This window comes from Microchirus variegatus, assembly GCF_963457635.1.
Source record: "Microchirus variegatus genome assembly, chromosome: 5".
Lineage (NCBI taxonomy): Eukaryota > Metazoa > Chordata > Actinopteri > Pleuronectiformes > Soleidae > Microchirus > Microchirus variegatus.
This window is the reverse complement of record NC_139806.1, coordinates 34,335,115-34,349,490: the sequence shown is the minus strand read 5'-3', so window position 1 is coordinate 34,349,490 and position 14,376 is coordinate 34,335,115. Positions and strand designations below refer to the sequence as shown.

The following is a 14,376-nucleotide window of genomic DNA, read 5'->3' as shown; positions in this document are numbered from 1 at the left end:
TAAAGCGTAAACTAGACCGGAAGTTCCTATTATTGCTGTTTTTTTGGTGTGTATCTGCGTCATTACCTTGTTTATGAAGCCCTGACGGTTCTAAACAAACAGTTCAGCCACTGCTGAGAACGTTGTGTTTTATTGTAATCTCGGGGCTCAACGAGATCACTGAAAATCCCGTAATAGTTACGTAAGCAGCGGTTCTCCTGAACAACCGATCGTCCTGCTCCGGGCACTAGTCCGGGCACATCCGGTTGCGTACATTGAACCACAGAAGAAGAATAACGTCCGTTGTGGAGGTGTTTCACGAGCAACAGTGTCTTCTGACTCTGGGTCTGACTCCGGTTTAAAGTCATCAAAGGGACTGCGGCGGGGAGTCGTGAAGAAGCTATTTTTAAACACTGTTAAAACAATGTTTTGATAATGAGGAGCAGTGCATCCACCGTGCCAGAGGGGGGCGCTGCGCTTCTGAGAACGGATGTGCTGGATAGTACTGGCCAATCACAAGACTCTGTCTTCTGGGGGTGAAAGTTCACTCTGAAATCTCGCAGCAGAAAAACAGGGTCAGAAAAGACAGATTTCTATCGGCTCGTTTACAGCAACTAGGAGGTTTTTGAGCATAAAAACAAGTTAATATATGTAAGTAGACCTCCATAACTAACATTTATGTGCAACAGGACCACTCTATGTCACCTTTAAACAAAGTCCTGATTCTAGACATAATTATATTTTGAATTACTGTCTGCTTCTACTTTGTAGCAACCCTTTGCAAAGGGTCCTGTTCATTTTCAAGAGGACAGGAGGAGTTCTTAAGTATCTTATTAATTCGGGAAAAATAGAGCGGCATTTTGAAATAATTTTTTTTAGGAACAAAAAAAAATGTTTTTATTCATTCAGAAAAACGGCTTTAAAAAAAGAAAAAGTGTTTTCTCAGGTGTCCTTATACTTTTGGCCATGTCGTAGAAAAGTTTTGCAGGGAGAGGACCTTGTCACAAACACTTTTGGAATACGACGCGCACTTGGGTGCACTTGTGTCAATGGTGACAGGGCCTGAAATGACAGGAGCTGATGGCGGCTAACGATGATACTCACAACGACAACATAAATATAAAAAAATAAAATAGAGAGAGAGAGAGCAAGCGCAACATCCTTCACGTCTGTCAGCTTGTGTGCTTGAGAGGTGAAGTGTGTGCTGCTGGTGGTTGCTGGGAAACCATGGGGGGATGTGCAGTGGGGGGGGGGGGGGGGGCGCCCACTCCTTGTGATGACCAAGCAGCTTTCCTTTGCCTCACGTCACGAGGACCCTCTTAGCATTTGTCTCTTCTCTGATTAGCATTCGTAGGCTTGAACGACTCCCCCCCCCCCCCCCATAAATCCAATAATGGTCGCGAGTGTGAGTCATTGTAAAGCTGCTGAACACATCGTTATTACTAAGGAGGGAGACAGTGGCGTGATGAAAGAAGAGAAATAAAAAAAATAACTAAGGGCATCATCAAAAGGGATAAAGCATAAAATGTTGCTTTTATTAGGGTGCTCTGTCTGTGTTTTATTTATTTATTTATTTAACTCCTGCACATTTGGATAATGCCATGGCATATACTGTATATGGATTTCCGGAAAAGTAACGTGTTGCCCCTTTTCTGCCCGCAGGAACTCGACCTACTGCATGAAGGTGTCCATGTCTCTGACTGTGGCGGAAAATGACACAGATCTGTGCTACAACTCCAATTTGCGGCGGAGCGAGAAGGCCGAGCTCAGCAAGAGCAAAGAGATCTGGTGTCCTGACATAGATGACTTTGTTGAACCGGGAAAAGATCCAGACATCATCTGGTACAAGGTGAGCGTTTCTGCTACGACGGAGCATGTTTCTATGTCTTGGAGTCTCTGTGTGTGGGGAAAGTAATAAGGAAGGCGGCTGTCTTTGTAATCATGCAAGCAAGAAATACTCTTTAACGGTTCATTGGTTTGTTTTCATCTCATTTCTCGGCTGTTTACCTCCAAGAACCTTTGTTTGAAACGAGGCTCCAGATCAGTTTGTCAGATTACTATGTGTAGATTACTATGTGTGTGTTTGGATGAAAATGATAGCAATGTATTACACAGGCTACGTTTGCTGTCTGCCTCCGTGAGCGTCATCCGAAGAGAAACAAGGACCATTGACTGTATACGATTGGACGTAGTCTTACAGTTGCGGAACAAACTTCCAGATTTTACCGATACAATGATAGTTTTTTCCAACCAGAATCTCACCAGACATCACCTGCAACCACACGCTGAGTGGACGGTACCAGCTGTCAGTCACACTGGTGTCCACTTGTGTGACCTGCATTAGAATTGACTTAATGCACTATTGAGGAAGAGCCAAGAATCATTAACTTGTCAGGAAATCAAGACTGTAAAGGCTGAATCCCAATTCCACCCCTTAGCCTTCCCCCTACCCCTTTGTCGGAGTTCCCCTTGGCCCTCAAAACAAGAGTTGAGGGAGCTAGGGGTAAATGAGACACACCTCGATAACGTCATCACGTCATCCGGACTTGACGCTCGTGGACTGCTACATCAACAAGCCGATGCGATGCTTGTTGATGTAACAATCCAAAAATTCCGTCCTCGCAAGTAATGTCTGTTGCCTGGGCTATTTTTCAGTTTTTAACGACTGTTACAGCGACTGCAGACCCGCTGCATTACCATAGCTACACACACACACACACACACACACACACACACAATTAAAATACTGAAAATACATTTGTGCGAGTCTTTAATGGCCGGCTTTCAAAACTTCGCTGACAGGTGACGCGGCGGAAGCCGGGAAATTCCTCAAAGCCCTCCGTTTCAAGTGCGGTCCTGAGGGAGCTTCGTTTCAAGGGCTACGTAGCCCTACGGCTTGGCCCTACCCCTTAACCCTAATGAGAAATGAGAGGGCCCTACCCCCTCACATGACTGGCAAAAACAAGGGGTAGGGGGAAGGTGGAGGGCAAAGGGGTGGAATTGGGATTCAGCCTTTAAAGCCCAATTTATACTTCTGCGTAAAGTGCTCTGCGTAGGTTACGCAGAGACTCTGTGTCGACGCAGAGCCTGTCGAAGAGCCTCTGCGTCGTCTCCGACTGCACGAAATATTTTTTAAGTGTCCGTCACTCCGTCAAGGGACAACGGAGACGGCAAGAGCTGCGATTGGTCCTCAGGACAGGCCGAGCTAACGCTGCTCTGTGCCGGCTCACAGTGAGCACCGAGCGTCCACAGAGGGCGGAGCTGATCCCCGCCGAGAACGTCGCTGCCAAACTATAAATACGTCATATCTTAACACACACAGCACATGTTTAGACTCTAAATGGCCAATTTCTCGCCTCAAATTATCTTAAAACTGCGTTCCGTCACACAGAAAAGTGACAAACGGCCACTGTTTCAACAACAACAGTCTTTCTCTCTCTTTCTCTCTCGGACGCCATTGCTGTAGCCTGAAGCACAACAACCTTGCGCATCGACCCCTACTGATCGGGCGGGAAATTGCAGCGCGTGTCCGTCACCACGACGCAGAAGTATAAAGGCTCGAGGCGTCTCCGTGGTTATGCAGACGGATAACGCATACACAGTCGGAGAAGTATAATGTGGCCTTTAGTCTACGCACATTTTTATAAACAGTCTATGATAAGGACTGAACAGAGAGCAGCTGCAGAGATGGATTTTATAATGAACAGCAAAACTTAAGTCAAACGAATTTGTTCAAAGTCACTCTCTGCCCGTCAGAAATGAGTGAATGTCCTCCAAATACTCCTGGTCTCTGATCTTTATTCTGCACATCCTCCCTCACCTTGGTTCCGGCATTTCCCAGGTCAGACATCGCCTGCGGACAACAAAGTGCATCCCAAAGAAAGTGCACAGGCCAGACTAATCACAGGCAGATCAGTAGTAGATTAGCTGGCTGGGCTTGACCTCTAGGTTTCCCCGGAATTCAATTATGGCCTGGGTAATGACCGGGAGTGCTGGAACCCAGAGTTATTTGGAAGACTGCAGAGTTACAATGATTGAATTCAAAGTTTTCTGAGGAGCAATGGTGGAATAGAATCTGCAGCACAATCCTTGTCTCTACCAGAGCACCGAGGGGTTGTAGAGCGAGAGATGATCTTGTCATTGAGTCACACATTGTCATATCAAGTCACAAACACACACACACAAACACACACACATAGACGCTGCATAAACACACTTATATTGCCTGCAGAAACTCCTGCAAATAATATTCGCTGTCCTCTGTGGCTACACCTGGAGTATTGAATGGAGAATATTCAGTTCAGTGCAATAAATCTTGATCTGATAAGTAGGATAATGGCAGAGCCTGATCATTTTTACGGTACCATTTTTATGTCAGGGTGCCAAGCTCTGCATCCATAAGGCTTTAATCCACTTTCTTAATCATTGGTGACATTTGAAACTCTTGTCTTTCTCAAATGTACAGGAGTGCCGTCCAAAGCAGTGGCCAGCCAACATCATTCAGAAGAGAGACATACTGTCTTTCCAGGAGGTAAAGGAAGAGGACATTGGGAATTATACCTGCGAGATCCAGTTTGGTGGTTTCGTGGTCAGGAGGACCACGGAACTCACAATAACAGGTACGTTTACACCTTACGGAGCGAGAAAGAACATTTTCTCGTACAGTATGAGGACAAAAATAACCGTTCATATTGAAGGAATGAATACATAAAGCACTCTCTCACACACAACACTGAACACTGCAGCAATGTCCTGCTGCATGTGTTAATTTGTGGGTGAAGTGGAATGCTGTGGCCTGGCAGCAAATACTTACCTGAGCAGTTCTTGACTTCCAATTTCAAATAATCACATGATAACCACCATGTTAAATTAAGTAGAAAACTATTGTTGCTGTTATTATTTATAAGAAAAAGCGTGTAACTGCCTGAATTTTCTTGGCAGTTTAACCTCACTGTGTTTTCTTGTTCACTGCTTTGTCCTTTGTGTGTGATACTGTATTTAAAAGACAACAGTCAGTGTGTTGCAACAACCAGAGGTTAATGCATTGGGTTCATGTGGCCTGAACTATTTTTCTTGCTTTGCATAGTGAACTTTTGCTTCAATTTACAAATAGCACAGTCTCCAGAGGTACAACATGGTGGCCTTCATAAAGCAAGGCCTTTGCCTCAAGTACTTACAAAAGGCTTAATACCACTATTATTTAACTGAAGAATTTTGTAACAGTTACTTATTCAATTTCTGCTTATAAGTCCACAATATATCTATAAGTTAAACACTGAATCTTTAAATCATTGGTTCTCAAAGTGCCGCCCGGGGGCCAATGGCGGCCCGCAGAAACATTTCTGGCGGCCCGCAATGAATTACAGTTAAAAGTTTTAATCCAAGAGCTACTAAGATTGTTAAATGTTTATTGGACATTACTGGATACAGACCAATAAGTGTAAACTGTACAACTGTATTTACTATGTCATCAAATTTTGGATGACATAGTGACAAAGTATAGTATGACGTTTTTGTCAAATTTTGGCATTTACATTTTTTCCCAAAAATGTGGGACGGCATATATGTAATTTTTGTCAAATTTTAGCCCGAAATCTTTTTTGAGAAAAAATGTCAAATTTGGGACGGCATATACGTCATTTTTGTCAAATTTTGGACCAATTTTTTTTTTTTTTTTAAACGACATAGTATTGTACAACGTTTTTGTCAAATTTTGGACCAAAAACTGTTTTCCCCCCAAAAATTGAAAATTTTGAACGACATAGTATAGTATGACATTTTTGTCAAATTTTGGCATTTCAATTTTTTCCCAAAAATGTGGGACGGCATATATGTAATTTTTTGTCAAATTTTGGACAAAATTTTTTTTGGAAAAAAAAAAAAAATCTAATTTTGGACGACATAGTATTGTACAACGTTTTTGTCAAATTTTGGACCAAAAACTGTTTTCCCCAAAAAATTGTAAAATATTGAACGACATAGTATAGCATGACGTTTTTGTCAAACGTGTGCATGGGACCGCTTCGGTGCTTTAGTTATACAAATATAATGTGCTCTATTACCACAGCATTTTGCCTTATTACCATACCAGTTGGGTACCTCCTCTTTTAGCACTATAGTATCCTGCTAGAGTTAGATAATCCTCACCCTAGGCTCATTTCCTTTAATAAACCCATCATCCCCTCAAGTGGGTGTGACATTACCCCACATTTTATCACATCCTGTTAAAACTGGCATTACTTGGATGGCGAGCATGAAGGGCCAAACTTGAGTTTATTTGCCGAGAGGATGAAGGTGGCCATTAAGTTTAACTAATCTTAAATACAATGCGATAGAAACTGGCCTTTGCTTCGACCCTGTCGTCCTGTAAACAGTGTGCACGCGCCTTTTTCTTCTGATGAAGCAGCGCCGTGTAACAGCCTCCATTTAAAGCAGTAAAGGAGCTGCTATCTGAACTGAGGTCAGTCTCGTAATAGAGGTTAACTATTGGGATGAAACACAGATTCGCCCAGATCGGGCTGATCTAGGCGCTCCTTAATCAAGCACTGATGCTCTGAGGGTTAATAGAAATGTAAAAAAGATACAGCAACCCCACAGCTCATTTTATGCTCTCGGGGTGCATTTAAATGTCCCCGTCTCAAGGCCACATTATACTTCTCCGACTGTGTATGCGTTATCCGTCTGCGTCACCACGGAGACGCCTCGAGCATTTATACTTCTGCGTCGTGGTGACGGACACTCGCTGCAATTTCCCGCCCGATCAGTAGGGGTCGCTGCGCAAGGTTGTTGTGCTTCTGGCTACAGTGAGCAATGGCGTCCGAGAAAGAAAGAGAGAGAAAGTCTGTTGTTGTTGAAACAGTGGCCGTTTCTCACTTTTCTGTGTGACGGAACGCAGTTTTAAGATAATTTGAGGCGAGAAATTGGCCATTTAGAGTCTAAACATGTGCTGTGTGTGTTAAGATATGACGTATTTATAGTTCGGCAGTGGCGTTATCGGCGGTGATCAGCTCTGCCTCTGTCAGGACGCCCGGAGCGCACTGAGAGCCGGCACAGAGCAGCTTAGCTCAGCCTGTCCTGAGGACCAATCGCAGCTCTTGCCGTCTCCGTTGTCCCTTGACGGAGTGACGGACACTTAAAAAATATTTCGTGCACCCGGAGACGACGCAGAGGCTCTTCGACAGGTTCTGCGTCGACGCAGAGTCTCTACGTAGCCTACGCAGAGCACTTTACGCAGAAGTATAAATTGGGCTTCATTCTGAGCATGCGAAAACACCAGGATGCAGCGCCTGTGCGGTGACGGTGGTGTGTATAGATAATAAAAACATCATCATCAACAGATGGTGAAGTCTTTGTGTTTTCTCTTCCCCCCCCCCCCCTTCCATAGACCTTCACCTCAACCTCCCATCTGTAAAGAGAGTGCCTTTTTTGTGTACTCTTATAATTGATTCATAGCGGCAGAAGGTTCGTTATTTCCACCGTTACTCTAGGGAAAACGGAGCCGGGTCAGATTAATCTACACTTGTATTTGCCTCCGTTTGTCTATCGGAGATGAAAAGATGCAGCGTGTCGACTGAAATCATGCCCCCCCCCCCCCCCCGTAACTAAGTGATACATGCAGATACAAGGGCCACTTGTTGTGCCTGTGCTTATGATCTTATAAGTTATATACCTGGTATGATATATCTGCTTTGTGATAGTACATCTGAATCATTTATAATGCATGTTTGCAACGTTTCTCCCAGGCCGCATTTCCAGCTCTGTGGTGGTAACGCTACAATACAGTATAACGCCGGATAAAAAGTCCTGTTCGGCTGATGTATGCGGCTCCCGCTATATACGTTCTGAATGGCTGAAAAGGATAAAGAGAACAAGGGAGTGAAAGCGACCGATAACGGCAAAGGAGAGAAAAAGAGGTGAAACAAATGAGGAAGATAGAGCAGTTGCTGCTCCTGCATCTTATCTGTATTCTTTGCCGGTGTTTCCCGGCAGAAGCAGTGTGTCCAGGACCATAAACAGACTATTATCCTTGTGTTTATCACAGTGCACATTACTGTTTGCCTCTGTCCGACTTACTGTAATGGAGTCGTTTGGTTTGATGGATGCCCTCGGGGTGTGGGTTTTTATCTGTTGCTCCCATTATACCTCTGTCTGCGTGCGCTCGCCGTGAGAAACGCCCGCCTGCATATTCAGCGTAGCACTGAAAGTATGGTGATTGAGGTTATGGCCAGTGTAAATGTACCATTTTGGCATATAGTGAACTGGAGGGTGCAGAGGTGCAAAAGGGAATCTGGGTTGAGGAATCGCCAGCCTTACATTACCTATTGTCGAACATCTACAGCGAGCGGGGAGATGTGTGGGATGCCGAATGTAGCTCGGATAAGTATGTACTGTATGAATATGGTAGTGCGCGTGTGTGTGGTGTTTGCTTTACGCCCAGGTCACTGTGTCAGATTGTGTTTTCAAGCCGGCATGGAAGAGTTAAGATTCATCCACTGGGCTTTACAGTAACCTGACTGCCCTTGCTTGCCTCTCAGGGTTGGAATTCATGCATGGATGTGTGGATGTCTGTAGCACGCTGTGAGGAGTGAAATCTAACCCTTGTTAGAACATTTTCTCTGGTCCTCATAACATTAAAGGGTTTTTTGAGGGTTAAGAAATAACACAAATAAATAACATGTACATGCGAGGGTTGTTTTAGGGTTAAGGCCACATTATACTTCTCCAACTGCGTAATGCGTTATCCGACTGCGTCACCACGGAGACGCCTCGAGCCTTTATACTTCTGCGTCGTGGTGACGGATACGCGCTGCGATTTCTCGCACGATCAGTAGGGGTCGCTGCGCAAGGTTGTTGTGCTTCTGGCTACAGTGAGCAATGGCGTCCGAGAGAGAAAGAGAGAGAAAGACTGTTGTTTTTGAAACAGTGGCCATTTCTCACTTTTCTTTGTCACGGAACGCAGTTTTAAGATAATTTGAGGCGAGAAATTGGCCATTTAGAGTCTAAACATGTGCTGTGTGTGTTAAGATATGACGTATTTATAGTTTGGCAGCGGCGTTATCGGCGGGGATCAGCTCTGCCTCTGTGGACACTCGGTGCTCACTGTGAGCCGGCACAGAGCAACTTCGCTCGGCCTGTTCTGAGGACCAATCGCAGCTCTTGCCGTCTCCGTTGTCCCTTGACGGAGTGTCGGACACTTAAAAATATTTTGTGCAGTCGGAGACGACGCAGAGGCTCTTCGACAGGCTCTGCGTCGACGCAGAGGACTCTGCGTAGGTTACGCAGAGTCTCTGCGTAACCTACGCAGAGCACTTTACGCAGAAGTATAAATTGGGCTTTAGAGTTAGATTTGGGTTTCGGTCAAGGGTTAGGATAAATTTTCGGTGTGTCCAAGGGGGGGCAGATTTGATTATGTGAAGATGTCTGGGGGCCAATGGTCACTTCTGACCTTTTAAATTAAAATGTAATTTTCATTTTCACAAGTATAATTTTTAAATGTCCAGTGTAATGTCCGCATCTAGGTCACGCAGAAGTGAAAAAATATAACAAGGCTGATTTTTCTGCAACTCCCTCCCTAGCCATAAATAATAAAACATTTTTTATAAAACTGAAGCTGTGGGCCGTACAAAATTTCAACGAAAGCCATGATTGGCCTGCGAGCCTTAGGGTAAAAGGCGGTGGAATGCATTGTGTGTGTGTGTGTGTGTGTGTTCTTGTACTTGCGGCATACTGAAGACCAGTGAGGGTTTTTAACCAACAAAGTGAGGTCATTTTTACAAAGTGGGGACATCTTTTGCCGGTCCTCACTTTGTTTTCACTGAGATCACTTCCTTAGGTTGTAAACATGCTACACTACACTGTTTTTAACACAGCTCCTCAATTTGGTAAAAAAACCCGTTTTCCAGCTCTTGGTGTTTCACACACACGTTTTGCTCTGGGGCTCCACCTGCAGACATGTTATAGTACTGCACCCAGTAGTTCTTTATATATGTCATTCGTGAAGTAGACATTTGTAATAGTGTTGATTTATAAGAATGCAGGTCCTCACTTTGTTAAGCACTTTTACCCGGTCCTCAGTATGCAGCAAGTATGTGTGTGTGTGTGTGTTATTGTACTTGCGGCATACTGAGGACCAGTGAGGGTTTTTAACCAACAAAGTGAGGTCATTTTTGCAGAGTGAGGACATTTTGGCCGGTCCTCACTTTGTTTTCATTGAAATCACTTCCTTGTGATGCTATACTCAATTTGTCAAAAAAAACAAAAAAAAAAACACATTTTAGACGACATAGTATAGTATGGCGTTTTTGTCAAATTTTGGACCAAAAATTAAAAAGATAAATAAATAAATAAATAAAATCGAAAAAGTTCTCCAGTCCTTTTTGCTCCGGGGCTCCACCTGCAGACATTTTATGGTACTGCAACCAGTAGTTCTTTATAGATGTCATTCATGAAGTAGATATTTGTAATTGTGTTGATTTATAAAGTGGAAATGATGGTCCTCACTTTGTCAGCAACCCGGTCCTCAGTATGCAGCAAGTACAAGTGTGTGTGTGTGTGTGTGTGTGTAACGAGGAGCTGAGGTGTCGGTGGGTGATCCAGGACATCGTCTCATTGAAGTAAAAGGTTCCTTACAGTTCTTTTACTTCAGGGTCACCTTCAGGAGCATGAACACTTTACAACTGTGTAAAATGTTACAGCCTGTGTGCACATGTGTGAGCTGGACCGTGTGAATTTCTTTATATATTTAATAATTTATTGTGCCGATAACTCTACTTTTACCTGGCCCCGGGTGGGTGTAAATCTCATCACGCCGGATGTAAGGCTGCAAGAGAAAGACCGAGGCGGACGCAGTCAGTGGTAGTCACACCTCCTCCATGTTTCCCCCTGTTTGTCAGTCAGTCTGAAAATGTATAGATGGACGGAGAGGCAGCGATTAGCACTGATATCATCCTGGAGAAGAGGAATGAGTTGGGTGAGATAAGTAGTGCGGGGTGGGAAAATAAGATGGCTCTGCTCTCGACTGAAACCATCTCCGCCTCTGCCTCCACGTGTGTTGATCCTTGCTTGAATACATCAGAACCGCGCCACCTGCGGTTGCATTTCACGCTAAAGACTCAGGGACGTGTCCTTTGGGGAGCGTATGATAAAAGTCACACCTGAGATAAGTGTTACTCCAGCAGTTTGACTCTTACCGACTCACATGTACACACACGCACACACCCTTGTACACACACACACACACACACACATGCACGGCAGTAACGCACAAAAAGTGGCCAGTGCGTACAGCGGAAAAGCATAATATGAAAGACTCTGACATGCAGAGAGACACATTTTTATCAATTTAATGAGGGGCTGCATAACTCATGAGACTGAAATTAGGATGTCAGGGTGGAGTGAAGTGTGCGTCATTAGTTTAATGTCAACCATCACTCTCATCATTAACAGATCTATCTTTCTCTTTCTGTATCTCACTCCCTCACCTCTAACCTCTGCACCTCATCCCCACCCGTCCTCCCATTTTTCTCAAGCGTTCCCTTCCTTGACTTCATCTCTATTCACCAGCTGTCCTCCATGACTCCACGACAGGCCAGGGTTCACATGGTCTTAATTCAATTAAAATTGACATCAATCTGCATGTGACGAATGAAATTTACATCCCCCCCCCCCCCCCCACACACACACACACCCTCATTTGGTTGTTATCATTATGGCATACAGGGCTGGTTTGAGGGCAGAAGTGAAATTCAAATTGAAGTTTTTGATGTCTTTTGAAGTGAAGGCCAACAATTAAACAGAGTATATGTGTGTATTTATGAAAGACAAGCCAGTGATTTAAAGGTGAAGTAAGTAGTTTATAGTGCCATCTAGAGGAGAGGCTGAAATTTACAACAAAGAACTGCTCCTCTGCTCACCCCCTCCCTTCCCTGAGCGCTACGGTATCCTCAGCTGGTCAAATGTCGTCCTCGTCGTCTTTCTCCGTGTCAGCAGATGAAGTTCGTGAGGCGAGGGAGAGGGCGGAGCTACCGCGGCCGTAGAAAAGACGAAGCGGAGAGAGAGGAGGCGGGACTTCCTGCTACAAGTAAAGAGACGCTTGATTTGTTCTCTCGCGTTTGTCCTTACAGGCTCCTGTAGAAACATGGCGTCTCGCTGCTAACAGTGGCTATGCAACCGCGGCCCGCGACCATGTTATTTTACATGACTTTTTGAAACACTACGAAAATGAAACAAAAACTATTATACAGCGACTAGACAATGCAGGAGCACATAATATGTATAAAAAAGTGGATTTTGGGTTATATAAACCTATAAATACTACACAGTGTCCCTTTAAGTTCAGTAAAAAAAACATTAAACTAGTGTTGTGTCGGTCATGAATGATTCGTTTGAAAGAACGGATCTTTTGAGTACGGACGAACTGACTGGGATCACTTCATGAACTGATTCGTTCCTTTCTTAGTTCAGTTGAGCTCAGCAGCGAGCGCGGCCGGCCCGGAGTGGAACTGCCGCGTTCTGTGAATTACTCATGAAGTCCTTTCGCCGACGTGAATCTTTTCGGCAAACGACGCCAGCTAACGTGCGCCGAGCGTGGAGGGACTAGTAGGAAGCAGAAACTGTCTGCCGCTCTCACTCACTCCTAGAGGATGTGATTCGTTCGCGCTGTCACTCACTGACTCACTCACGATTCGTAATTTTTCCCTGTTAGTTTAAAAGAAACGGTGCAAACTATTGTGCCAGTGCTTACGAAGCCTATAATAATACAAATAATAATAATAATGATACTTTCATACGTAAGTATAAGTATTGTTATTTTGTATTATCATCATCATTATTATCAATATTATAATGGTGTTTTGCATTTAAACTCTACTTTTATATCAAAACTTGGGAGGGAGGAGGAGTCTGTCAGGGCAGGAAGAGTGTAGTCACTCAGTCACTGACCCCGCGAACGTACTGACACAAACTGAACTGTGGCTGAGGACGTGAATCACGTTTTTGCGAACGAACCGACTCGCAGAGAACTGGAGAACTGTGGCTCAGGACGTGAATCCCGTTCGCGCTGTCACTCACTGACCCGCGAAGGTACCGCACAGAGCACTGGGCTCCCGCTAAGCACCGAATGATTCGGTGAACGAATCTTTTGAATGAATCGTTTTTAATGAACGGATTCTAGTGTTACTGGCGAACTGTCCAGGGTGTACCCCGCCTATCGCCCCAATGTCAGCTGAGATGGGCACAGCACCCCCAAGCGACCCTCTGGTGGAGGATAAAGCGGTAGTTAATGGATGGATGGATGGATTCTAGGGATTCGGTACACTCAAATGAACTGCCGTAAACCCATATATACTGATTTCTGTTGAAAAATAGTGCAATCAATCTTCCTATCCAATTACTCAGAAGGTTCATCATTAGCTGCATGGATTATTCCCAACATTCTTATTAACCCAGTGGTGTGTGCAGGCTACAGAAATGTGACCTCCTCCAAATACCCCGAATTCCATCGTACGACAGAACACTTGCAGTTTACTTGGAGTAATCAGAAATGTCCTGCACGTTGGTGTACTGTACTAGAATAAAATGTGCAACACTACTAGCATCAGCTTACTGCTCACTGGTGCAGTACAGTTCACCGAAGAATAGAACAATGGGGGGGGGGGGGGGGGGGAAGCCTCTGTTGTTGTGTATTCTGCTGGAACAAATCACCCATGTTTGGTGCATCATTTTGTTTTCAATCCTTTGTCTCAATCATTTTCTCCCTCTTAGTTCACTACAGTAACGGCTTTAATGTGCATGTAAAAGCTGTAATTTAATGTTCTTTGTGCAGCCAAGTGTTGTGCCACGTGTTTCTAAGTACCCGCTGCTTTTTCCTTGAACTATGTCCACATACATACAGAGTCCTTATATAGAACTGGTGGATGTGTGTTGTTTGAATCTACATATGTGGTTCCTATAGTTTCTATTTAAAAAAAAACAAAAAAACACAGCAGTCTTTGCAGAAGCGCTTTATGGCCTTAGTGTGACGTTTAAATTGAACAGCAGGGATGGCTTGTGGGTGTGCATGTTAACACCTTGTACTTACATTTGTGCCGTTTCTCCCTTTCTCTGCCTCACTGTCTCACTCTCTCTTTTATGTGTTCACTAATGAAGTTACAATGCAGCTTTGGCCATTTTGACAATGATCACATAATGGCCTTTGTTACACTGATCCCTGTACTCCCCGCCCGCAATCGAGTGGTAATTGGCCCGTTGTCTTGAATAACTTCTCCTTTCCTTCTTCATTTCTCTCTACCCCTCACTCTCTCGCCTATTCTCTATAACTTAAAGGTCCCCTATTGTGCAAAATCAACTTTTTAATCTTTGAGTACTTATATTTGGGACTAAGGGGGTCATACCAGTCCC

General features: G+C 44.3%; 1 protein-coding gene across 1 annotated transcript in view; it reads left to right on the top strand.

Moving 5' to 3' along the window:
* Nucleotides 1-14,376, top strand: part of il1rapl1a (interleukin 1 receptor accessory protein-like 1a) — a gene marked incomplete at both ends in the record, with an annotated part of 201,060 nt that overhangs the window by 75,090 nt on the left and 111,594 nt on the right. Inside the window, 2 exons of the mRNA XM_083889220.1 lie at nucleotides 1,642-1,828; nucleotides 4,445-4,598. Coding sequence (XP_083745346.1) covers nucleotides 1,642-1,828; nucleotides 4,445-4,598 — 341 coding nt within the window. The remainder of the gene's footprint in view (nucleotides 1-1,641; nucleotides 1,829-4,444; nucleotides 4,599-14,376) is intronic.